The sequence below is a fragment of the Carassius auratus genome, chromosome 17, assembly GCF_003368295.1.
Source record: "Carassius auratus strain Wakin chromosome 17, ASM336829v1, whole genome shotgun sequence".
NCBI lineage: Eukaryota > Metazoa > Chordata > Actinopteri > Cypriniformes > Cyprinidae > Carassius > Carassius auratus.
Window position 1 is genome coordinate 19,602,985 of NC_039259.1, and position 26,881 is coordinate 19,629,865.

Below are 26,881 nucleotides of genomic sequence, written 5' to 3' on the forward strand. Positions count from 1 at the left end.
AAGTACTTTGTCACAGATGACTGTTATAATCTTGGCAGTTCAATTTTTCTTAGTCTTTATGCAGACAGCAGCACTTTTGTCCTTTAGAAATTAGCTTATACTGTACTTTACCCAAACACATATATTAGTTGTTTTTTAAATGCAAGTACAATGAATGGAGACGTTTTAAGCTTCAGAAAGGACACAGAAGCACTGGAAAAGAGTCATAAAAGCAACTTAGACTCTAAATTACTTTACTTCTTGTTTCACACCACACCAGATAAACTTGATGTTTCATTACCTTGGTTGATTCGAAGTATTGTAGCACTCCTGATATTCGATGGCTTTAAGTGAGGAACAGAACAAGAATTTAGTTTAACATCTTAACATCAACTCTAACTCTGTGTATTCATGATGTCTAATTTCTTTTCACTGAAACCCTTGATTCGGCTCATCAGACCAGTTAGAATGATTCATTCCCAGATCAGACTCATCTGTTTTTCTGATTCAACTCATTGATTCACTGATCCTGTCACAGCAGTTTTTGTCTCAACAGCTCACTGGAGTCTGTTTCTCACACAAAACAATTGTATGATTCAGAAGATCTGGAATAAAGCACAGTTGTGTGGACCACTTTTATGGTTCATTTCCTTTTTTTTCCAAACCTCAAACCTCAAAGAAAAAAAAACAGTACATTATTTCACATTTCTCTTTTTGTGTACCACAGAAGAAACAAAGTCAAACATGTTTGGAATGACATACGAGTGATTAATTGAACAGAATTGACATTTTTAGGTGTACTGTCCCTTTAAACGCATTCTTCAAATCTCCATTTGAAGCAGCCATATATGTTACACATCTCCCCGTTAGTAGTAGTCTGATGACAGATACAAGCTCTTTAGTAAAGCCATCATTTCCTGCTCAACAAAAGCCAAGCTAGCATAAGCATTAGCCGCTCAGAAAGAGTGACTGTATTTGATGACTCATTCTCCAGCACTCTAACTTATGTCATCTCTCTCAGTGTGATAAAGGCCGCTTCCTCCCCCTCCATCACAAACAGAATGATTGCAGTTGAATAGTCGAGGGGGGGTCCAGAGGTAATCCTAATGCTGCAGTCATTACTTGCAGAAGTCCAAGGCACAAATGTATGCCAGTGGATAATGTCTGCTTATGTCTGTGACAGCTGAACGGGTCCTGCAGCAAGCGCTAGAACTGCGGGGGTGGAGACAGACAGAGAGAGAGAGGAAAGGTGGGATAAAAGAAGCATGAAGACAGATCCTGAAAAAGTGAGGGAGGAATAGATAGAGGCGGAATAATGAAAGTGTGGCGAGTGTACAGAGTGAGCATGTTTTGTGTGAGTAAACGAGGAGGGGTTTGGTTGTCCATCAGAGAGATTGCCCTGGATTTCGCTCTGACAAAGCGCTTCAAATCTCCATTGCTTTTGTTATATTGGTAATAAAATGAAACCCTGCCCTCATGTCACAGAACACATAGTGCAGAGGTTAATGCCTGAAGGCCATCTGCTAACTTGGATTTTCCCCCTTTTTTCATCAACATTTAATCAGGATAATATCATTTCTGGACAGAATTAAAAGCTGAACAGTTGAGGCTCATTTCTGGACAGTATATACATCCATCTGGACTATTACTTGGTTTGACTTCTGACTGCATGTAGACCTATTTAATTTGTCGACATGTAGGAGATAAATTCATTATTTGGTTCAAAAGGAATGCATGTGGGCCATATTGTTGTTTTCTTTAAATGGGAAAATGTACAGTAATTATATTATTAATAATTATGATAATAATAATAATAATAATGATGATTATTATTATTATTTACATGTATTTGACAAGTTTACAAACTACAAAAAGCTACTATCCCATACACTTAAAAAACTGTTGAGAAGAGAGAAAAAAATGCAATAATCCATTGACTTATTTCTATTGCACTGGTAACATAAAAGATGGAAATTATGTACAGAAGTGCATTAGTAACTTAAAACTTAAAACACAAATTATCTTTAAAGGATAAATCCAGAATAAATTTTTCCTGATAATATTCTCAACCCTATGTCATCCAATATGTTTTTCAAACTTAGTTTTTTTCTGAAAACAGGACAATAATTTTTACTTGTCTATAAACTCCTTCTTGATTTTAGAGTTTTATTTTAGAGTTTTATATTTTTGCTGGAAGCAAGACAAAAAAATCTAAGCTTGAAAAGCATTTTTTTTGTCTGACTTTCTTTTTCCAGTCAAAAAGAAATTAAGGTTTTGGAGGAAAACACTGCAGGATTCTTCCTCATAAATTGGACTTTCAGCAGGCACCAATGGCTTTAAAGTCCAAACTGCAGTTTCATGCAGCTTCAAATGGCTCTACACGATTCCAGCCATGGAATAAGGATCTTGTGTAGTAAAACAATTGGTCATTTTCTAAAGAAATAAAACATAAATGAATGCAAGATAAGCATTTGTGGTTATATATATATATATATATATATATATATATATATATATATATATATATATATATATATATATATATATACATACACACACACACACACACACACACACACAAACAAATGTAATCTAATGAAAATTCTTTTTCTATCTATCTATAGTCCTAAACATAGTCTCTCTCTGTCCCCAGGCCATCAGACCATCCTTACTGTTTAGCCTTGTAGATAAAAACAAGACTGTGAAGGACATACTCTACAGTACTTCCATTTGTTCAATAGGTTGTACTGTGTAAAGGTCTTAAATCATGTCTAATTTTCACGACCCGTGTTTTGTCCTCTGCTCGTTTTTTAGAAAGACGTTTTTAATGATCTTTGCTGTCTTTACCTATTTTGCCATTCTGATTCGTGCATGCCTCTTTTACAGGCTTAGACATTGACCTTTTAAAATGGGTCTATTCAGTGTGAAATGAAGTGCTTGTGAATAGCTTAACAGATCTATATGTCATGTGACTGCTGTATGAATGTGTCTCCATGATTGTATTTCTTCAGTTTAGTGACAGCCATTCAGCTAGTCAAAAGCTGCAATACAAGTTTGCATTATCTTTTGATCATGAAGGATGAGTCTGATCTTTAAAGAAATCTTTGCTTGTGGCTCTGATGATAACAAGACGACCTCAGCATCATCCTCTCTACATACAGTACATAGCTCTCAGCCTTCTGTTAGAATTCAGTTTAATTGCTCCTCAAAAACCACAACTCACTCCAGCTGTAGGGCTGACGGCCACTGACCTTGAACTCCTGCTCTGATGGAACGCTAGGTTGAAATTGAACCGCCTGAGGACATCTGAAGATCAACAGACCATCATTTGCACGAAGATACTGTGTCCTTGATTCTGTGTATGAAATCTTCCATCTCATCTGGACGACTGTTGACTCTGGTTTAAAGGTGAAGCGTGTCTTTGATATTAAAATACATTCTCGCAGATCATTTGCAGAAATAGCAGTTAGTAATCATTTGTAGGTTAATTTCTGCTGGAAGTGCAACACTCTGGCTCTGTGCTGCTTCAGTTGAAGCAAAGCTCAGTCAAAGAAAACAAGAAATGGAAATTAAGTTTCAACTAAGTAATGCAGTTATATAATGTCACACTGTGATATATAAAGGTGATATACAGTATAAAGTGCTGTTTGAAAATTTCTTCTAAAATTAGCTTTTTTCTCAGGCTCCTATGTTTATGTTATTTCACTCAATGAAAATAACCTATTCCTTGCCATAAAAGTGAAATTACTGAATCTACACATAGGAGCTTGATAAAAATGCTCATTTTAGAAGAAAATTTCAAATGGCACTTAGAGGCTTTTGCATCTGAACTCTTCATATATAGGTGAGGTCACAATTGTAAGTCACGAATTTTCATCTCAGAGAAATAGTCGCAATTGTGAGATAAAGTCATGCTGGGAGATATAAAATAAAATAAAAAAATAATCACAATTGTGAGAAATAAAGTTGCAATTATGAGAAAGTTGCAGTTCTGAGAAATGAAAGTTGCACAATTATGTGTAATTAAGTTACAATATTTTGTGAAAAATATTTAATTATGAGGTGGAAAGCACTATTTTATTTACATTTTTTAGTTTGTTTTATTGTATTTTATTTACATTTTATATTTATTTCATACCTAATGACCTGAGCTGCAAATGAATCTTGAACTGTCTGAACCTTTTGGTTTAATTAAGCAGACCTATTTAACTATTTATTTGTTGATTCTTTTTTGGCCCAGTGACCTGAGCCGTTAATGAGTCGTGCATCAAAATACACCCACCTTCTCATATCACGTCCCCGTAGTTTGCACCCACACTAAATGCCCTGTAATATTCCTGATTTCATTCCTCCCCTCGTTCCCCAATAATTCTCTTCCCTCCTCTCTATTGTCCCTTTCAATAAAGAAACATTGGCAGAAAATGGCCACATTTCCAGTGCCACTAAGAGAACTTCCTCTGTCCACTGTCATTGTGTCAAGGTCTGCTGTAATACAACTGTCCCTTTATATCATCTCTGTGTGTCTGATGCAATTATGCGCAATTCAGTGATCGCTCCAGAAATAACTGCATTTTTAGAATGGCCACAAAAAATAACTGGAAGCCGAGGTCTGACTTTTCAAAAAGTGAGGCTAATATCTAGTGTCCTGAGCAAATCCCAGTACAACTGGAGTATTTTTAATGCACTTGAACCCAATTATCTCCCGTCACTTGTGAAGTGTCGACACAGACACCCCACCTACCACACAACATCGTCAACATTCGTCAGTCAAGGGGTTAATTGAATTCATTTTCAGAGCATGTACCGACAAAAACTACCCATCCATGATTAAGCGCATGCTGATTCATGCAAGACGGACAATGATTGCCACAAAACCAATGACTGTGACCAGAATCAGAACCTCATCACATACAATTTTTGCAGGAGGCGAACAGCTGCAAGCTGTAAAGGTCAATTGGCACTCTTGTCGTTGCTCACATGCGTTTGATGGGGAACTAGACCAAAAAAGGAGGGAAACAATAAACAGAAAGGGAGGGAAAAATAGTGAAGGTGTCAAGTGAGCTTATATTGTCATTTTCTCAGGAGCAGTGTTCACCGACAGCTGAGACTCTCTCATCAGGACGTGACATTTTTTTACAACTACTCACAGTGCAAAAAGCCTGGCTAGCAGTAGAAAAAGCTTCTATTTGTAGAATAGGGGGTGGGGGGGGTCTTCTTTTTTATCAGAGAGGAGGCGGTGGGACTGTTAATTCTTCCACGAGATTAGATTTTGATGATGGATTCTCGTCAAGAAGACATGATGAATATGACTGCCGTGCACCTTGGTCTCCCAACACCTTGGCCTGAAGTAAGTTTTAATTGCACCTAAATGTGGCAAGGCTGACTGATTATTAATGATCTAATATATTTTAATGAAGGGATAATTGCAGTTAAACCCTGACAGTAACAACCCACCTTCTCCTCTTCTCATTCTCGAAGCTGCAGGGTTGAAGAAGAAACTGCTCGAGAGGATTCTCCCTCACAGCAGCTTTTTCTCACCGAATCAGAATGAGCGTCATTCACAAAGTTCCACGAATCCTTCACCACAGCGCTCAGCAGTAGCGTCACTGAAACTTGTCAGTCTGCGAGTAAGCTGGAAGCGCTGCTATTCTCAAGCATGTCGTTTTCAGTTGCGAAACAGTTCTGTTTTATTAGTAGTGATTTGGGTTGTGAGATGTTGCAACGTTATTGGCAATATTTCAGTAATAAGAACTTGTATGGACAGTATTTTCTGATGTTTAGAAGTACAACAAACAATGTTAGATTCTAAAATTATATATATATATATATATATATATATATATATATATATATATATATATATATATATATATATATAATTCTATTTATTTCTAGGATGGCAAAGTCGACTTTCAGCAGCATTACTCCAGTCTTCAGTGTCACATGATTCTTCAGAAATCATTCCAATATTGGTGCGCAAGAAACACTTATTATTATCAATGTTAAAAACAGTTATGCTGCTTAATATTTCAAGAATCTTTGATGAATGGAAAGAGCATTTATTTAAAAATAGCATTTATTAAAACTATGTAACATTATACAGAAATTATATATTCACTTTTGATTAATTTAATGTATTTTTGCAGTATAAATGAATTCATTTCTTTACATTGAATAAATGTGTTAATTACTGAGCCGAAACATTTAAACACTAGCGTTATAGGCCTACAGGTGTATATTCTGTTTGTCTTTAATGCAGCAAGATACTTTGTATGTACTGCTACTATATTTGTATTATTTTTTTTTTTTTAATTTGAGTGGCTTGCCCAACACTGCATGTTTATTTATTCAACAGTTTGACTAATTTGATTAAAAAACATTCTACAAATAAGTGCAGTATTCTCAACATTTTACCATGTTTTAAATCCGTTTAGATGATTTCTCCTAAAATAAGTGCAGAAAATGCAATAAAAGCCCACAGATTCCATCTGGGCCCAGCGATAAGTAATTGCAACTTGGATGAGGTCTAAGTAGAACTGATGTAGGCTTTGAGAAGCTGCTACAAGAGTTTTTTTGGCTGACGGATACTTATTCAAAGTGACAAAACACTGGGACGGCTCATATGCAAATAGGGATTCTGATGTGGAATATAAGAGCAGCGTGGATCCTCGTTATGAGGGGATAAAATTGGCATCCTGATTAGTGGTGTGGAACTTGGATAAGCGCTGGAGAATAGAGGAATATTCCTCTCCTCGGATGACACAATGCCAGTGTTCCATGCTCGATGTTCGCTTAGCATGGCATACGAAACTGGCTGCCAGCCTAATTAGCAGAGAACTAATTTATTCCCAATAGTATTCATTTATGAAAAAGAGAGTATGCTTATGCAAAAGTCCTGAGTGCAATTCAAAGTATTATCACCATTCATGCATCAAGCCCAGCTTTTAGTCCCCGAAGAAATTCACCAAAATAGAACAAAAAACTACATTATTGCTTTAGTTGATATTGGACACAGATTTATAAAGAGGGTTCTCTATGGACTTGTTAATTAATAGGTTTTAACACTCTCATCTATACACAAGCCTGTTGTCATGTTATGTCATGTAATTGCGTGTTGCGCACAACATCTTCTCGCCCAGGTCAGAAACACACAGGTTCTCGTGCAGCTAAACAGTCATAACGTTTTCACTGTGTAGTGTTGTCATCTGTGTGCAATTAAGACCTTTAATGACAATGCAGAAGTCAACACAAATGATTCAAAAGTTTTAACAGGGAGTCTCTTAAGGCTTTTGTGCCAGAAAGTAGTTCTAACTACATTGTTTGACTTGATTTTGTTTTTGTTTTTTATTTCTGGGGAATAGAGCAGGTATAATAAAAGACCTCTTGCATATAATTGTAACGTATTGTCGCTGATTCTTGTATTGTCTTCCCATTTAACATTATAGAAATGAAGAAATCCATTGTTAAAAACATGAAATCCAAATTGACCCTATTTACATATTTCTTTACATACTATTTACTTATTGCACATTCGTTGTCTTTTTGTAAATTATTTATCAGTTGATATTATTCTAAAGACAGAAGTATTTTGATTCATCTTTAGTTGTATGTTAAAAACGAAAAATAAATTCTTTTTTCAAATGTGAAATGTTCTTGTATTGAAATATATAGAGGGTAAAATATGTTTTTTAAATGCATTAAAATGTGTTTTTTATTTTTAAAATATATTTCTAAAAATACACAAAAATATATATATTGGTACAAAATATATTTACGTTAACCTGTTTTGAAATATCTCTATTTTTGTACCCATATGTTGATTAGACTATAATTATAACAGTTATAATAATATTAATTGTAAAAAAAAAAAATTGGGCTCCATTTCTGGAATGTACTGCAACACATACTTTGCATGATCCAGTCTATTTATTATGGATAAACTCCATAAATAAAATAAACCTTCATAAAACATCCTGTTTCGCTCATAAATTGACTAGATTAAAGGTAAATGGCTCGCAAATTCAATTCATGTAGACTTCAGACATGTTGCAGCCACATATTGCTGAAACACATAAAGCTTTTACTCAATAACAGCTTGTTACCATGCAGTGAGTCAATATGATACACAGCTGTTATTAAAATGTGTGCACATTCAGTGTGCTACCATATTGTGCCATGTACAGTACGTTTATTAGCAATTTGGGACTGTTCTTCACCTCCTGTAGCAATGGTACAGCAAGTTGTTTATCAGATTTTTCTTTCCACTTGCATACACAATTGATTCCGTTTCAGCAAACGTCTTTTCCTGTTTCTCCCCATATTGCTGAAAATCGATTTGCAAATACACGCTGTCGCTCGCCGTCACCTGTCTGCCAGCGCGAGTGTGCGATAACCGCCATGACTAGTCTATCAAACCCTCATCCATTGGCAACATGTCAGCAGGAATTGGTTTAGTTTGGGAAACTCAGCCGTGAAATTCAGAATGACAAAATGTGCTGGGTCCAGGCTCGCATCATTGCCTGAATAAAGTCATTGTGGATACTGAACTGTTGACCTCAGCTGTAAGAGATATTGTATTGCACAGAATGTAATCCACTCACAGCGTGGGGGCTCCACATGTTTGTCATTTGGAGTGGGGAAAACAAAGTGAACAAAGCACTGTTTTTAGAAAGCTTTTCTCTAAATGGCATGATTGCAAGAGCTTGTTCTTGTTATTTCCTAAAACATGCTTCAGTCCTTTGATTAGTAACCTGTGCAGAAACTAAAAAAAAAAATCTGTTTTTCTTTTTAAAAAAACCCCCAAAAATGTTAGATGTAAATAAATGTTAAAACATTTGTGGTAGCACTTTATTTTACAGTCCTGTTCCTCGTGTACATACTATGTACTTATTATAGTAATTACAATAACTAGGTACTAACCCTGAACCTACCCCTAAACCTAACCCTACCCCATGTAGTTACCTTGTATTACCAGAACTTTCTTAGATAAATACACTGTAAGTACACTATAAGTACATGTTAGTACACATACTGTAAAATAAAGTGCACCCACATTTGTATTATTATTTTTAGTGTGAATTCAAACTTTTGCATCGCTCTGAAAAATGTATTTGCAATTGTATCATCTATGGCACTGAAATTCATGTTTTTTTTAAAGCTTCCTAATACATTTTAGTGCCACTGAAAATGTCCAAATAATAAATATTCCAGTTTACACAAGATGGTGTGTGTTCCAACTGTCCCGTATTATCCAGTGTCCTGACATTTTATCCTACCCGTCAGGTTTTCCTACCAGGGTTTACTGCGCATGCGCACATCAATATTGCTTCCTTTTTCTCATGCTGAACAACAATATTTAATGTATCTGCATTACTGTAAGGGTAGGTTTAGGGTTGTTGTAGGTGTAGACATTAATAAACCATAAATTTACAGTAGCATTTTACGTTGTCAAATTGTATTACCTACTGTTTTAATGGGAGGTAGCAAAATCTGACAGGGTAGGACAAATCCACAGAACACCGGGATATCCTGTATATTGGGCCTAATTGAATGAATTAATTAATGAATGATGCATGTATTGTGTATTGTTGTACACCCAAAGTACTGTCACCATCCGTGTTTTCAGCAAATCCGTTTCAGCGAATGCAAACAACGTAATTGTTTTTCATGACTCCAACATAAAGCTGCGCAAGAAAACATTTAGGCATGATAAATACGGGAAGTTGTCTTTCACTTTTGTAATGTTAAATAAAGAAAAACATTGTACATTTAAGTAACTTTTAGCATATTCTTAACCTTGGCCCTTTCTCTTGAAACAAAATGACAGACAAAAAAAGTATAAAGCACCAAAAAAAGCCCATATTAAATCCAATGTGTTATCTTTAATTGAAATTATATATATATATATATATATATATAAAACGTTTGTGTCTTTTATTTTGTCCCATATTTTCTTTTTGTAAAGTTGGCAACCCTAAGTATATGTGATGGAAAAGTAAAAGCTGAATGTGGTTTGTGAATCGTATGCATCAGGCACTTTCTGAAAGAGCACATGACTCTCAGTGGACATTAATAGAAGTGCTGTGCACTACAGTAATGGGAAGATTCTCCAAATCAGACAGAAAAAGTGCAAACGCTGTACAGATGCCAGCGCCCTTCTAAGGACATCATGTTATGTTTGATGATGTTCTCCCGAGGCTGTGCTCTCTGATGGTGTGCATCATGGTGTATGTGCGTGCGTTTGCTCGCAACACCATGAATCACTGATTCATGACAGGTCACCCTGTTATGAGCAGATGAGTCAGCATTTTTTCCCTTTCTTGCTGCTGTTTTGCTGCTTCGCTGTGAGTATAAAACTTTCAAATCCATCTGTGATGTCTGTACAGCAGTAGCACATAAACGCAACCAAAATGACTGCTTTTGCAGTTTTTGAGAAGACTTTGAGAAGCAACTTTGGGGGTTCCTGTATCTCACAGGCCACTATTCCATAAAAACTGTTGATTTTGCGAATGAATCTTTATTTTAATTCAGTTTTTTGTTGTTGTTGTTGTTCATACCTCTCCAAATCAACATGTTTCTGAATTGTATTGGATTTATTGACTCAAGTAGACACCTGTGTAAATATGTGCTTTATGCCTAATGAGAATGTCTGTCCTTTTTCAGATCCTCCAGCAGTGGAGCCGGTGTATACAGAGATCAGACAGGGTCTGGGACGGCCATTCTCACTGAGCTGCAGGGTGTTACGTGCACACCCCTCAAAAGTACTGGATTATGAATGGAAGCTGGGCACCAGACTGCTCACAGTGGGCCAGCTGCATACTCGGGACGAGACAGAATACCACGTAAGGGCCCTCAACCGTGAGGGCTACGGGGCGTATACTTGTGACATCAAAAATGAAGCGGGAGCTGGCCGATGTACTTTCCTTGTCACAGGTACGACAGTTAAAATATATGTGCAATTCAAATGAATGTTTTTGCAACATAAATGTGTGTAGTTAGGAAGCGGCAGGTTACATTGTTATGCAAGGAGCTGTCGAAAAACAGCTGGCTTTATGAGTGAGTCACTAAATGACTCAACCACTGTGATCCCAAACAGGAATGTAAAAAAGTGACTCTTTAAAATTGAATCAGTGAATCTTTCGACTCGATTTGTTCAAAAACTCATTCAGGAATGGAATATGTTAACTGTCTTCATGACTTACAGTATTAATACTTTAGTACATAAGAATATGAATTGGGACACATCTCTTTATTGAAATGTAGTCTAAATGGAATGTCATATTGAATAATGGGCTGAATATAATCATTGCTGTGATATTCAGAGCAAGACAGAGCAAAACAGAACTTTTTGCCTCATGTGCTTGTTGCTTAATTACACATTAAAACATTTTGGTTCTGTGTTGGGTCTCCATTTGATGCGCAATGTCAGATTTAAGCCCCGAAGCAAAACCAGTTGAGAACCACCAGTTTATGGTTCGTTTGTGATTCAAAACTGTTCCTGTTAGGCAAGTGTAATTAGTGACAGATTTTTGTGCTAGTCACATTTAATGATGTAGAAGCATTTCTAAAGCACCCAAATTTTTTTTTTTTTTTTTTTTTTTTTTTTTTTTTACTGGTCTTCAAGCAGATGTTGATTTTTGTCCTGGAAATATTTTCTTATATGCATATTTCACATTATATATGCAGTCATTAATAACATGTAGTGTACATTTCAACTACAAGCGCTTAACAACAGAATAAATGAAACTGTGTGGATACATTACTAGCATTAGACACTTCACTGGTGATTTAAAAGCCACACTTGCTTTTCATTCAAGTTTTGGCCCAGATGAATCCAGTCTACCATGTCACCTGGAACATTTGGTTCAAGCAGTGGAGCAGTTTCTCTTTGATTTCGTGCCACCACATAAGTAGCCTGATCTCATGCCTGCTACTGCACCAGACATTCGTGTTTAGAAATGGGAACTGCTAGCTCGTGTTTTTGCCCTCCCTGCTGTTGAATATTCATGGCTGAAATCCCAGCTGGTTGATGAGGCATCCTGGACCAGAGGAGGATGTGGGAGAGAGAGAGCTACCTGCTTTCTGATGCATAGGTTATTCTTGGAGATGTTCACCCCTAATCATTTAATTTGCATTGACAATTTCCTGCTCTGTTCAGGAGGCATAAAAGAGGATTATATCACTCATATCCACTCTCCTTGTATCCGCATCTCTCTCTCCCCTTCTCTCTCTCCTCCGTGCTACTCTGTAGGACATGCTGAAGGCCATTATTTTGCACAAATCATGCATCTATGATGAGCCTCTGCTCGCTGTGATGCAGGAACATGCTGCAAGAGCTTGAAGCTCTCATTTATCGTTGTCATCATATGGGTTTTTATATGTCTGTCCGTTAAAAAAGCACACGCCGAAAATCCCACGTTGAGCCTGTTTTATTGGAGGTTAAGCTTCCGTAATGTTGTATCAGGAAGAAAACCTGACGGATTCAAGCAATGAAGGCGAAGGCACCAAATGTCACATGGCCACAGGGTTTTGTGTGATGATTGAACAAACGGCCAATGCATCAAGTTGACATTTCACTTTGTCAGAGCAATGTACACGACTGTTCGAAGATAAAAAGCTTGAGTTTTCTCAGTTGCAGCATACATTTCAGATGTGTGCAGTACTGGACAATGTAAACCCAACAGGGGTTACCAATTAATGCAGCAGAAAATTCAGGAAGTTGAGAAAAGGCCCTGCAGGAGCATCATGCACCTTTTTTTCTGAAAGTCTTGAAGTCTGGGCTCACTTGTACCGTAGGCAAAGCAAAGACATGGCCAAGGAAAAACAACTCGTTTTCAATGTACAGTATGTAGGACGTGTGATACAGTTTTTGTTTTGCACGAGCTGACCTGGGTTCAGATCCTGACCTAAATGTAAATGATTTGAGTTCATGAACCTTTTGGACCAGGCAGAAATGCAGTGTGTTGCTGTGGGTATTCATTTGTTTCTATTCTGTGCATTTTATTTGCTCCATCAAACATTTGTTTAAAATCAAATCTGTGCATAATTGTATCACATACACTACCACTCAAAAAATTTGGTTCAGTAAAATTTTGTATGTTTTCTAAAAGAATAAAAGTCTGTTATGCTCACCAAGACTGTATTTATTTGATCAAAAATAATTATTTATTCCTATGATGGATTACTTAAATAGTAAACCTGTTTTTCAATATTCTCTGATAAATAGAAAGTTCAAAAGAAAGCTTTTGAATAGTAGTGTAACTTTTTATTCAGTAAAAACAAGGGCTGCCAAGAGATTTACATAACCTTAATAATCTTTGATTATTTTAACATTAAGATAAGGAAAAAAATATGTGTTCTGCAAATAGCAAAATGAGTACAAACAGTATTTTTATCTAATTTTTGGAAGATGCATTCATGGTTACATGGTTAAAAAATCGCACTTGGTTTTCTTCAGCGTGGGTTAGGAACTCCCCACTGGCTGATGGCTGCACATTGCTAGGGAGGCAAATATAAAGTATTCATGTGCTGAGAGTTAGTATGAGCACACATTCTTTGTCATGACAGTGCTGTTATGTGTTTGACAAACACCAGGAACCAGCTTCAGTTTCACAAGTATTCACATCCCAGAGGTCTCCTGCATGGTCTTTGAAGCTAAAACCTACACAATAGTGTCTACATGCACAGACAAACACACATATATCAAGGATTAGTGGATGTTCGTGTTAGTTTTAAAGAGCATTGAGGGTGTACATGGTATACCGGTACCAAAAATGAATGTATAAGGTATTGGTTTAGTATCTGTTTAGATACTGAAGCACCTTGAGTTGAATTTAATGCAGTTTTTTTTTTTACATTTCTTAATCCGATGGATCAAAGATTTGCACTTTAAAGCATGTGTACATTTCCATTATAGAGCATAGTGGACTGACTCTTAGAAATCTTGGCTGCACGAGCCTCTGGGTTTCTAATAAGTGACAGCTGATCCATGCAGTACTGTCTTTCTCCATCTTAGGCTGATTTAAGAGCTCTGTGTTTATGATGCTCCTGCTTTTTTCTCCACCTTCTCTCAAGCATTGATTCCCAGAGGAGTCAAATTTATCCCTGAGCCTTAAGCAGAGTAAACTCGATGGACCCATTAGCATTGGCTCTAGATTTTCCCCTCTTAATAAGCCAGGGATAAAATAAGTGCTGGTGACAGCCCTTATCCCTGACCTGCAGACATCAGCAAATTTGCCCTACCACCACCTTTCCTCACTCTTCTCAGTATAACGCTCCAAGACCTTTCTACAGACTTGGACCTTCAGAATTTCTCTGTCGAGAGGTTTATTCTGCTGGTCACAAATCAAGCTATTGTATTTCAGATTTTATTTTTGTAGTGAAGTGACAATGTAGTCAATTATTTACAAGCCAATTATTTAATTTTAGAAATAAGAAAGTATTTTTAGAAGAGAATGCTTCAGGATTCAGACACAACCTTTCAACCACATTGTTGTTGTTATTATTACTATTATTTAGCTTTTTGTGTATATTTACTGTGCTGCCTTTGAAATGTAGTGCAACATCAGCTATTTTAGACATAAAACAGAGTTTCTTTTTATTTAATGAGCTTATATTGAAAGCATGTGTTCTCTGCAAATAATGTATTTGTTCTTTTTTGCTTTGATTCTGGAAATGTTTTTTTTTTTTTAGCTAGGTGAGAAACAGAAAGGCCTTGATTGTTTTTTCTTTCTCGTTTTTTATATAGTCTTTCATGGCCTTGTCAGCTTTCAGCAGATAGAGAGATGAGCTTTCCTAATGGTTTTGCTTTGTGTCTGTCTCCTTTGAACCTCTGATCTTTTTTTACCTGTTTTCCTCCAGCAATGGTTTGTAAATGCATCCCCAGTATCCTCTAGCATCACTTCAGTGTACCAGACGTTTGACCTGCCGGTCTAAAAAGCAGTCTGTTTTTAATGATCTCTAAATATATACAGCATAATGGCAGGGAGGCACTTTTCCATAATTTTGAAGGAGCTGTTAAGTTTGTTATTTAGCTTCGTTTAGACATGATTACCTTATAAAACAAATCCCTGTAATTTACATTTTGTCCATGTGATTTATGGATTTATTTTGATTAAGAATCAGGCTCCAAGCCAGAGGGCAAGAGACATCATTTCACATCATTTTACATCTGCAGCTTATAGCCAACTCAAGTATTTGTTGTTGTCATTATGTATTTGTTTTGTTTCAGGTAAAGCCTATGCACCTGAGTTCTACTATGACACCTACAGCGCTCTGTGGCAGAACAAACCTCGCGTCTACGGCTTCAAACTCCAGTGGACTCAAATGAATCCCAATGCGGTCGACCGTATCATGGCTTATCGAATTGGTATCAAGCAGGTGAGTGAGTCTGGACGTTTACTTAAAGATGATGTCAAGTAGTTACCTAGAAAGAGGTTTCAGTGGCGTGTTTCAGGATTCATACCGTTCTTAAAATGTACTCTTTGTATTCATCATGATTTTATGTGGTATACCATTTAAAAACATATAATGTCATGTTAAAAGGATAGTTCACCCCTACATTTTAATTCTGTCATTAATTACTCACCCCCATGTCGCTCAGAAAACAAAAATAAAATATTTTTGATGCATTCCGAGAGCTCTCTGACCCTCCCATAGACAGCAAAGATCCTCACACGATCACGGCTCAGAAATGTAACAAGGAGATCATTAAAATAATCCATGTGAGATCAGTGGTTTAACCGTTATTTACGAAGTTATGAGAAAAAGGTTTTGTGTGCAAAGAAAACTAAAATAACAACTTTATTCAACAATTTGTCTCCTCCCTATAGTGCCAATTTGGAGAGTATCACATACATCACATACATTTTTTGGTGAACTATCTCTTTTAAAAGTTTTTGGGTTAAACTGTCTGATAATTTAAGAGACATATTAACTTTGTGACACGGTCATGAGGGTCTGCAAGGCTCTACGACACCATTTCCTGTTGTCAGAAGTTCTGTAATTAATTAAGAATAATATATGAATAAAATTATGCAAATTAAATGAATACAATTAAATTCTATTGTAAATTACAAGCATTCTAGGATGCATATATATTTATTTATATTTAAATACATTTATTTATTTGTATTTCTTGACTAAATTACGAAGTGAAAAAGAGCATGTCATTGGCCCATAAATAAGACTAGAACATTTTTTTTTTCTTCTTCTTAAATAAAAGTGCTGAATGTTCTGTTTACCAGAATGCTGTTATATTTTTAAAAGCCACAATCAATGCAAATTAAATGCACCCTCTTGGCTGTGAAAGACTGTGGGAGAAGGGCTGTGCTCATGACAATATGTAATTGTTTATAGACTCTTCGCATTTGTATTGTTTTAGTGTAGTATCCATGTTAATGGTACATTTGGCCTGTGTGCAGAATGGTGTGCACAACTGCTTATTACAAGTGCTAAATTAGTATTGAGTTAGAACAAGTTCAACTGTCAACATCCTACACATATAGGATAAGTCAAGGAACATTATTAGGATTCATGAGAGACATCTATAATTACTGTTTACGTAGTTCATGTCAGTGAAACAGATACGTTCTGTTTATTGAGTCGGGCTAATATTTGACCAAGAGCTTTAGTGCTCTGCGATGTGCTGTACTGTTCTGCCTTGACGCGTGTGGTCACGCAGAGCAGTGTGGTTGTCAATTACGAGTCATCATCGCACTGTTCTGTCACCCTCTCCTTCACACTTCCTCTGCTCAGCTGGAATGGCAGCGTCCACAGCCATGTATAATGACATCATGTGGGGTGATTTATTCCTTGTCAGATTCGCCTTTGCTAGTGGCTGCCTACTGGTGCTCAAAGTCAATTCAAAGTAAACGTAGCACGTTTCGCCATGCCATACTACTGTTGTTGTTTTTTCGCCATATCCATTCATTCTTCTCTCCCTCTCATTCTCTCAGGCTTTTTGCCATTTCCATCAAGGTCTCTGCCTTGCTTGTGTTCTGGGATTGCATTATTAGTAGCGTTTACTAGTCTTAGCACTCTGCTTTTAATGCTTAAGGGATTGTTGAACTTCAGATGAATTTTGTGTTTGCACATGAGTAATAATGGTTTCTAGGCAGTGGATACAAGATATGTCCATGAACCTATTTTAATGGCATCATTTTAGGCTAAAGGCATAGTTCATGAAAAAAAATGTACCCAAATGTTACTGCCAACCCGAATTCTGTCATTTTTTTTCCAGGAACACAAAAATAGAAATGTTTGAAGAATTGTTTGTACATTACTCTTTTTATACATTGACAGTTACTGACTAAAAGCTAGCTCCATAAAGACACAATAATGCACTATTTAATCCACATAATTTAATACTATTTTTAAACTCATGGATTTTATTGCAAGTCTTCTGAGGCCATATGACTGCTTTTATGGTACTTATGGTTTATAAAGTTAGTAATGTTTTGTCATGTTTTAAAATAATTGATTTGTTGTGTTAAATTTTCAGCAGCCATTACTGTACATCAGAGTCTTCAGTGTCACGTGAACCTTCAGAAATCATTCTAATATGCTGATTTGGTGCTCGTTCTTAACATGTGAGACCTTCAAAGATGAAAATGCTGTTTGTGGTAGTTGCATTGCTGTCTAAGCAGGGTGAGAAAGCTCTCGGATTTCATCAAAAACATTGGGTTTGGAACAACATGAGGGTGGGTATGTAATGACAACATTTTCATTTTATCATCATTTTAACATTTTTGTAGTTAAAGCATGCTATCTTTTTTCAGTATTCTTTTGTCTTAACTGATCAGTTTAACTGACCCCACAGTTTTGAATGGTGGTGTAACTAAGAACTGGAAACTGGTCACAATTTCTTTTCTTTACTAGCTCATTTTAATGGGCCCTTCAGTGTGACAAATCACTTTTTAAAACTACAAATATATTTCATGGATTCTATATATTTATATTGGGTTTATAAATGCTACATGTATAATGATTATAAAAGAATCAGCAAAATGGTGTTTAAAGTGGCTGTAGATGCAAAATAGCATGTCACACCACAGCATGCCAACTACCCATCTGCATGTGTCCTCTGGAGTGTAATGATCTAGTGGATAGACTGAAGAAACAAAAAATAATCAAATCCATGCCTCACATAATGTCCACGAAATGTTGCTATTGATGTCCTCCATTATTTTTGCTAATAAATCATTTGAAGCATGTAGCAAAAAGCGGACTGTTTTTCAAAAGATGCACATCACAGGCTAAAAAGAAAAAGGCTCTATCCCTTTTAATACAGATGATCATTATTTCCCAGCATCTGTCACATTTCATATTTACCTCTATCAGCAGACACCATTTAATTCATTAACTCTAAAAGAGAAATAACAGCATGCGTGTCATTTGCACTATAGAGAGGACGCCTTGTACTATCCTTGATGACTTCCCAACTGAAAGCACACCTGGCACTGCAAAGAGAAAGAGAGAGAGTCAAAAACAAGAGAAGGGGCAGAAAACTAATTAACAGCTGTGTCCGGTGGGACGAAGCTGCTGTAATAAGATAAGCTTTACAGGAGAAATCAAGGATGGGACCCTAGCGAACAGAGGTTAGGTGTGTGAAGCGATTGCGGGGGCGTCCGTTCTGTGCTTCTGTGTGCCTGCGTGCACGTGTGGGTGTGGAGCTGTGTTTTGTGCCGGCAGTGGGTGGTGATTGACTCATCTGTTCTGATCATGATGGAGGAGTCTGGCCTCTTTGCTAATTCCTTACATTCTCTCTCTACACGGCCTCAGCGCATCCTTTTTTGTTGGCCAACTGTTGTTCTGCACTTTATTTGTTCTGTTTAACATGCCACTTTTCCCCTACGTGCTCATACATCATGTTGTCTCGCCCGGTCACCTGTCGACGCGAGCGCCGGGGCAATGCTCTGTGGGCTCATCGCCGCTTTGGCTAGTGACATTTCCAGGATGCGACGGGCATGGGAAGTCTTAGCCTGACAATCCTAAATGAGAGGGTTTGGAGTGCGTGCAAGCTAACGGAGACACTGCCAGCCAAGCATATTAGGCAGCGCTTCAGTGCCTAACCCTGGGACAGGCAATTTCACTGCGGGGGTCTGGCGCATTTATGGATCCCCTAGGAATAAGATTGCTTACCCTTGCTTTTTATAGCCTTCACATACTATATTAAAATCCTTTGAGGCTGTGTGTGCGGACTGAGTAATAAAAACAATGATTTTGAATATAATTTTTTCCTTTTATGTAATTTCTAGTAAAAAATGTTGAACAGTGTAACCTGCGAATGGGATTCTTAAATGTGCGTTGCTTGGTTGGTAACATGCTTTCAGACTGATTGCTTGTTATTTCCTTTCGTTCTGTTTAAAATTATTGTGGAGAAACATATTTGCCAAAGGAAAAGATTCAGTAAGAATCAAAGCATTGGCTTTGTTTAAACCTGGTAGGAAGATCTTCTGTGGTCACTTGACTGCTGTGTCAGTGTGTTAATGCATCTTGATAAATGCACATTACTGCTTCAAAATATTGTTTTCAAAATAAAATGTAATCTCCTCACTAACGTTTAGTGGAACGCTTGCTGTTTTAGTCACTGCATGTTGATGTCAAGCAAACTAGAGACCGTGAAGTCTTTTGCATGTATATGCAAGCTCTCTTTCCTGTTTTATAACCTGGTGTTAAAAAGCAAGTTGTTTTCATGTTTTTAACTTTTATTTATTTATTTTTACTTGTTTTAAAGACTGTCATGTTTACACCCTTATTTTAGCATGGTGAATGATTGACAGGTAAGTAGTCAGCCCTTGTATGTTATGGGACAACATGTATTTAGCAGTGTGAATAAATCAGCCAATATTATAGTTTATTTTATTATATTTTTCAATATTATCAATTTTGCTGATTTTTGCATTTAGTTTAAATTCATCTAATGCGCAGTTAAAGTCAACCTTTGAAACCACAAGTAATGTGACAACACTGTTAAATGTAACCATTAGCAATGATGTAATATAGCTATAATATGAATAATATTATAATAATATTAATATATTAAATAAATAAGGTAGTAGTAATAAGGATGCATTTATTATAAGATGTTTCCGTGCAGTGAAATTCTTAATTGAACCTGATATTATTACAGTACTGTGTAAACAAGGATTACAGGTTTCAGTATTTCCTTTAGTTAGTCCATTTGTGCATTTTTTGTTGCAGTGTAGCTGGGATAGATGAAGATCTCTGCATAATCATAGATTCTGTATAGAAATTCTCTGATATTCGGCCAGATCCTCAAGGATTATTAAAGTCACTAGAGCACAGGTCTCACAGCAGCAGTAAAGGCCAGCATGCAGCCATAGTTATGAACAGCCCTAATGTTTCTATGACCTTATTTTTCACTACACAGCCTACGTACTTCAAGTTTAACAAGCCCTCTTAACATTTTTTCTGTGCTTATGGCACTTAACACGCTGTTGTAAAAGTCAACCTAACTTAGATGACATATAAGGTTACACCTCTGCAGTGCTGCTTCAGCAGTTGCTTCAGCCTTATGTTTAGAGGATGTTATATAGCACGTTTCTATAATGATTCATCTTTAATTAAAGGGATTTCAGAGTTTACTTTAATGGGAATTAAGTGTCTTTAATTATACTGTTTTAGCACTATCTTTAGCTCCCAGGCTAGAGGAGAAAAACTGCTGCATTGTTTAGTTTTCCAGGCGTGGTAAAGACATTTGCACATAAAGCTTCCAAATCCACATTATAGAAATCGAATTCCTCTGAATTCCTGATAGAAGACATAAACCAAATTTGGCTCCTAAAAGTGTGAAGCATACGAGATGTTTGGTGTGAAAAATACTCATATTGTTTCTCCTTTCCAAAGCCTTGCTATTGTTTTTTGTTTTTGTTTTTTATCGGTTCAAGAATATATTCCATTTCATACTCAAGGTTTCACAGAGTTCATCTCTTTTGAAATTACAACTGCTTTCTTATTACAAGTAAATGATTATCACAATCATCAATCTGTGTCCAATGTAAAATGGAGCCACGAAGCACCTGTGTGATGACAAGTGACCCTCAGCCCCCCATTTTACCCCCAAGAACTTCTTGTAGCATGTTTGAATTGCATTCACGCTGTAAGTGTGTCATCATATCTCTGCAATGTTTCAACAGCATTGTGAGAATCTCTCTATTGATCATACTTTCCATGTAGTGTTGAGATGAAGCCTTTTACCTCGGGCTGCTTCTGGGATTTTGTTCCACGTTACTTGCTCACTCTAACTTTAGAGTTTTTAATATACCTACACTACTTTTGTTTTTAAGTAAGTACTTAGGTTTTTTCCATTGTTAAAGTATGTACCACTGCACCATTTTAATGTGGTTTCATGAGGGAAATACAGGGTTTTTGTGAGAATAATTCATAAAATTGTACAATTAAAATAAATGATTTCAACAAATAATAGTTTTTATTTAATTTAAAAAGTAAAACTTGCTTAAAATTTTTTAAATATATTATGTTTAGTTGCATGTCATGTAACTATTAAATGTTAAAATCAATGTAAACATGAAAATGTTTTGCAAAATTGTTTCAAGGTTAACTTGATGCCAAGCAGATATTTTTTTCATGTAAATATTTAATTATAAATAATAACCCCTGCCCCTAAAGGACGGCTTTTTTAAATATATAAAACATTATGTGATAAGTTTATTATGTAGTTTGATCAAAGGAGTTCAGGGATGGACTGCCTATAAAAAGTGAGGAATTGACTGCTTTATGTGAATACTTTTACAAATTCATTCATTCAAATAGTGGCTGATGCGTTGTGCCAACAAAACTGAAAACTATTCTGATTGGCTGATTTTACAGGGCACTCAAGGATTTTAATCAGTGAAATTTGAAAGCAATGTTGTCTTGTGCACCGGAGCAGCATAAGTTTGCATGGTTACTAACACCTTGGAAAGTAGATTACTGTGTAGTTATATTAACTAAACAACTCTAGTAGCAATATTAACACAAAATAACATATTTGAAAAGATTTATTGGCTTTACAGTCGAAGTCGGAGAATATTGAATGTTTTGCTTTCTGTTAAATTTCCTTTACAAAAACATTCTTCAAAATATCTTGTATTGTGTAAAGTTGTGGAAATAAATTCCACTGGTTGTGTGATGACACATAATGATTCTGTTCTGTTCTGTTCTGTTCTATTCACGGAGTCTGACAGAGTCTGGAATCTCAGAGTCACGGCCGCCCCCCGTCTTCAATCCCTTCAAACACACTCACATAGTGCTGCTTCAGTAGTGAACTCAGCAGGGCGCACTTATCAGATCTCTTCCCCCACATGACTTCCTCTTTTCCCCTCTGGTCTTAAATCCCGTACGGTTCACCCCTCGTAATTCCCTCTCTGATAGCATAACGTCTGTCTCATTCATTCTCAAACATATAATGATCAGTAGCAGGCGCTTGTCTTTGAAATTTTTACACCTTTTACAGTATGTTACACTATCAATAAGGAAGTAATAATATAATGTTGCTGTATGATTATATGAACATACTAGTTTATAGAATTTACGTATGCTACCAATTTAAATATTTGGGGTCAGTAAGATTTTTGTTTTCTTTTATTTACTTGTATTCAGCAAGGATGGATTAAATGAATCAAAACGAATGAGCCAGAGGAGCTTGATTTTTTCACAGATTATCTGTCTCATATTCTACTGTCAGGACATAATGACAGGTTTAACAAATATGTAAAAAAAAAAATATATATATATATATACACATTTTTACAAAAAGTTACCTATTACAGGTTTAAGAATCAATTTCGTTTTGTAAAAAAGAGAATTGATTAAAATCAAGACATCAATATATTTTTACCAAGTGCTAGTTTCCAGAAGCATATTAATCAACACAACTGTTTTTTTATATCGATAATACATTGAAGATTCATTGATACAAAAATTATTGAGTAACAATATTACACATGATTTTACTGTATTTTTAATCAAATGAATGCAGCTTTGTTGAGCATAAAAGACTTTGGGCCAGTTTGTTACGATCGGAGACCCAGGGAAACACAGGAGACAAGAGATTCAATCGCAGTGTGGGTTTTAATGGGTAATCCAAATCAGAAATCAACAAGCCAGGGTCAAAACCATAAATCCATCCAACAAATAAACAAACAGGGAAGGAACAGGAACGGAAACAGGAACTCGGAAGACGAGGAACTCGGAAGGCGAGGAAACTGGGTGACGGAAAGAAAGGACTCCATGCAAACAAACAGAAAAGACCAGTTAATATAGGCAGGGTAATGACTATCAAGTGAAGACACCTGAGTGCAATTAACAGGAGTGCAATTACTGTGATGAAGGGACAAGGCTTTGTGGGAATTGTAGTGCCTACGGTGAGGTGCCTATGGGGAAGTGAGACCACTAGTGGAGACTCAGGGAAACAAAAGTGACAAAGTGACGTGACATTCAGCCAAGTATGGTGACCCATACTCAGAAATCGTGCTCTGCATTTAACCCATCCGAAGTGCACACACACAGAGCAGTGAACACACACACACACATTGTGAACACACACCCGGAGCAGTGGGCAGCCATTTATGCTGCGGCGCCCGGGGAGCAGTTGGGGGTTCAATGCCTTGCTCAAGGGCAACTAAGTGGTATTGAAGGAGAACTGTACATGCACTCCCCCCACCTACAATTCCTGCCGGCCAGAGACTCGAACTCACAACCTTTCAATTGGGAGTCCGACTCGCTAACCATTAGGCCATGACTTCCCTCAGAGACCAGAAAGCATGACACAGTTTTACTAACAGCTTACGCCAGTTTTATTAAAGATGTGCAGAAAAGACTACGCGCTGAAAAGGCATGGACACAGTTATTTTTGTGCTTGACCTTATTGAATCAGCATTTTTGGGGAGTTTTCAGACACAAAATTTATGGGAGGAGAGAATTCAAATGAGTCACCCAACGTGTTTTACCAACGTTTGCGCTCATCAAATTACTGGCATTTGCATCGCTATTTAACACCCCCAAAAAGCATGTCTAAAACTATTTTGCACTTGAAATGGCTGCAATTATTGTTGCTAGGAGAGGCACCGCAGAGAACAGAGCGCAAGTGATAGAAGGGAGAGGATTTTTCCTCTGTTTCCTATGTATTAATTTATTTTGAATGCCCGAAGAACACATTATCCGAACATATCATTTGCCAAGACATGTTATTTGTAATTTGCTTCAGGAAATAAAAGATGACTTGGAACCCTCAACTAGGAGTCATGCAATACCAGCTAAACTTCTAGCAAACCTTAATTTTTTTGTCCTCCAGTTCTTTTTAATGTGCTGTGGCTTTTTTATTTCTTTATAAGTGACTACACTAATTTGCGCTGCACTTGTTACATTGCATTGGTCAATATGTAAATGAGATCTTGCGTCTGTGTTCTTCAATTTGCGCATTGTTAGTGTGGCGAGTGGGGCGGGGCCGAGAGGCGTGGGAACGAGGAGTGAGGCCAGGTGTAGTGATTGGAGATGATCTACACCTGAGCCCCACCGCTAGTATCGAGTCCCACGTAGGAGATGGAAGGATATAAAACTGGAGTGACGACCGTGAAGGACGAGAGAGGACCAGGCCTGGGACGTTATTTTATGCCACTGTAACAATATACAAATCTCCATATTCATCGGGAAGAAGGAGGCGGGAACCGGCGCACAATCAAAAACGTTTTAATATTCAAAAGTAAATACAAAACGGCGCACCAGCCCCTCACGGACGACTGGTGCGCATAAATAAAAAGCAAACATAAAATAACGTCCCAGGCCTGGTCCTCTCTCGTCCTTCACGGTCGTCGCTCCAGTTTTATATCCTTCCATCTCCTACGTGGGACTCGATACTAGCGGTGGGGCTCAGGTGTAGCTCATCTCCAATCACTACACCTGGCCTCACTCCTCGTTCCCACGCCTCTCGGCCCCGCCCCACTCGCCACAGTTAGTAATTCACCTCTTTTTCAATTCGCTTTTTTTGGTATTGCTCTCTCGCGCTAATTTGCCTTGTTTAGTAAAACTGGCCCTTAGGCTATTTAAAACCATTTAAATATATTTTTGCAAGTAGAAAGAGTCTGATTTTCAGTATTTTCAGTTGTTTACATTTAATCTGTTAATTAATTACATTCATTTTGGTTGATATGATAGAGAGACATTAACATGGTAATCGGCCAGTTGCAACTTTGACTTTTCGTTTATTTCTCAGCATTCCCTCATCACATGTACACTTTGGGATCACAGTTGGATCTCAATGAAGGCAAAAGAAACATTGCTGCCTTCTGAAACCTTGCTCTTGTTTGGACAGTTTTACTTCCAAGAAATGAAAAAAATTCTGCATTATTCAGTCACATATTTTGTAATATTTGTTATATTTTGGCTATATTTGTTATATTTGGCGTCCTTGGAGAAAATGCAACTGATTCGGATACCGAAATGCACCCATACACTGTTTGCATGTTTATAAAACATCAAGGTCCTCACACAAAGTGAAGATTCAAGGACACACTTCTGCACTTCCATGCATGCACATTCACACGGAAACACAAACATTGCTGATGTGTTTCTCTTTCAATCTGTGACATAAATGACAGTAGGCCACCTTTTCACACTATGAATTGTTTGTGCTATATGATACAGTTTTATATTTGCAGTACCATAACAAGAAGATATTATTCTCCATTGTAGCAAAGGATTTGTGTTAGTACTGTAGCAAACAGCACTCAGCAGTCATCAAGCTGGCCTGCGGGTTAATTCAAAGACTTGCACGACATCGACGCATGGCTGTTCTCTGGAAATATGCCATTTACATTACACCGGATGAAGCATCTAAAGGTACAATGTCCTTGGGCCTATGCGTGGGCTAACGTTAGCAGAAAACCTTATTTACAAACGAATCTCTTTGCTATTAGTGTGCATTATGACAAAATAAGTCTTGTGTGAAGTCTTATTACCGGGGGCACGCTGGAGCGGTTACACTGATGAAAGCGATTCATATTTTGCCTGCGCAGGTATGCGTGTATGTGCATATAATTTGTTATTGCAGCTTCCAATCCCTCACTCTTTTTTTTGAGTTAGAACTCACTTTTTTTTTTTTTTGTTAGAACTCAAGTAAACGACCATTTTTCATTCTCTGCTGTTAAAAAAGAAAGAAACTAAAGCAAATGTCAACAGGGGATTTGTTGTATCATGGCTCTAAACTGCATCAGAAATGCAGTGGACACAAACTGAAGGATTAGTTCACCCAACAATGAAAATTTGCTGAATATTTAATCATCCTAAAGGTTATCCGAGATGTAGATGAGTTTGTTTCATCATCTGAAAATATTTGGAGAAATTTAGCAATACACTTTCTCGCCAGTGGTTCGATCCTACAAACGACATCACAAAACATCACAATAATCCACAAGTAAACCACATGACTCCAATCCATCAATTTTGTTAATATCATGCAATCTCACGATTCTGTTTTATATAGTTTATATATATCACAATTCTGCTTTGTTTCTCAGAATTGTGAGTTTATATCTAAGATTGTGAGATAAAATTTGCAATTATCTTTCTTTATTCAGTGGCGGAAATGGGCTTCCATAAAATATGTGTCCCCTAGTCTGAATATTGCTTTCTTCAGTGGAAAAGTCATCTTGTCTGAATCAGGAGAGAAATATGCACAGATCAAGCATGTTTACAAGCGAAAACAGTTTTTAACAAATATGTTGGTGGATTTTGATGTGAGAGGAAAACAGGAGATGGACATTTTTTAGAATCCTATTTTGACCAGAAACAACGTCAAATATCAAAATGCCTTAATGACAAATTCATTTCTTAAAAGCACAACACTTTTTACTTCACAAGATATTAATAGATGGACTGGAGT

General features: G+C 36.8%; 1 protein-coding gene across 3 annotated transcripts in view; it reads left to right on the top strand.

The window, feature by feature from the left end:
• The window catches only part of mdga2a (MAM domain containing glycosylphosphatidylinositol anchor 2a), a 142,206-nt gene that overhangs the window by 90,400 nt on the left and 24,925 nt on the right, over nucleotides 1-26,881 (top strand). For all 3 annotated transcript variants that reach the window (XM_026286291.1, XM_026286290.1, XM_026286289.1), the window contains exons 9-10: nucleotides 10,642-10,911; nucleotides 15,209-15,357. In XM_026286291.1, the coding sequence (XP_026142076.1) occupies nucleotides 10,642-10,911; nucleotides 15,209-15,357 (419 nt within the window). The remainder of the gene's footprint in view (nucleotides 1-10,641; nucleotides 10,912-15,208; nucleotides 15,358-26,881) is intronic.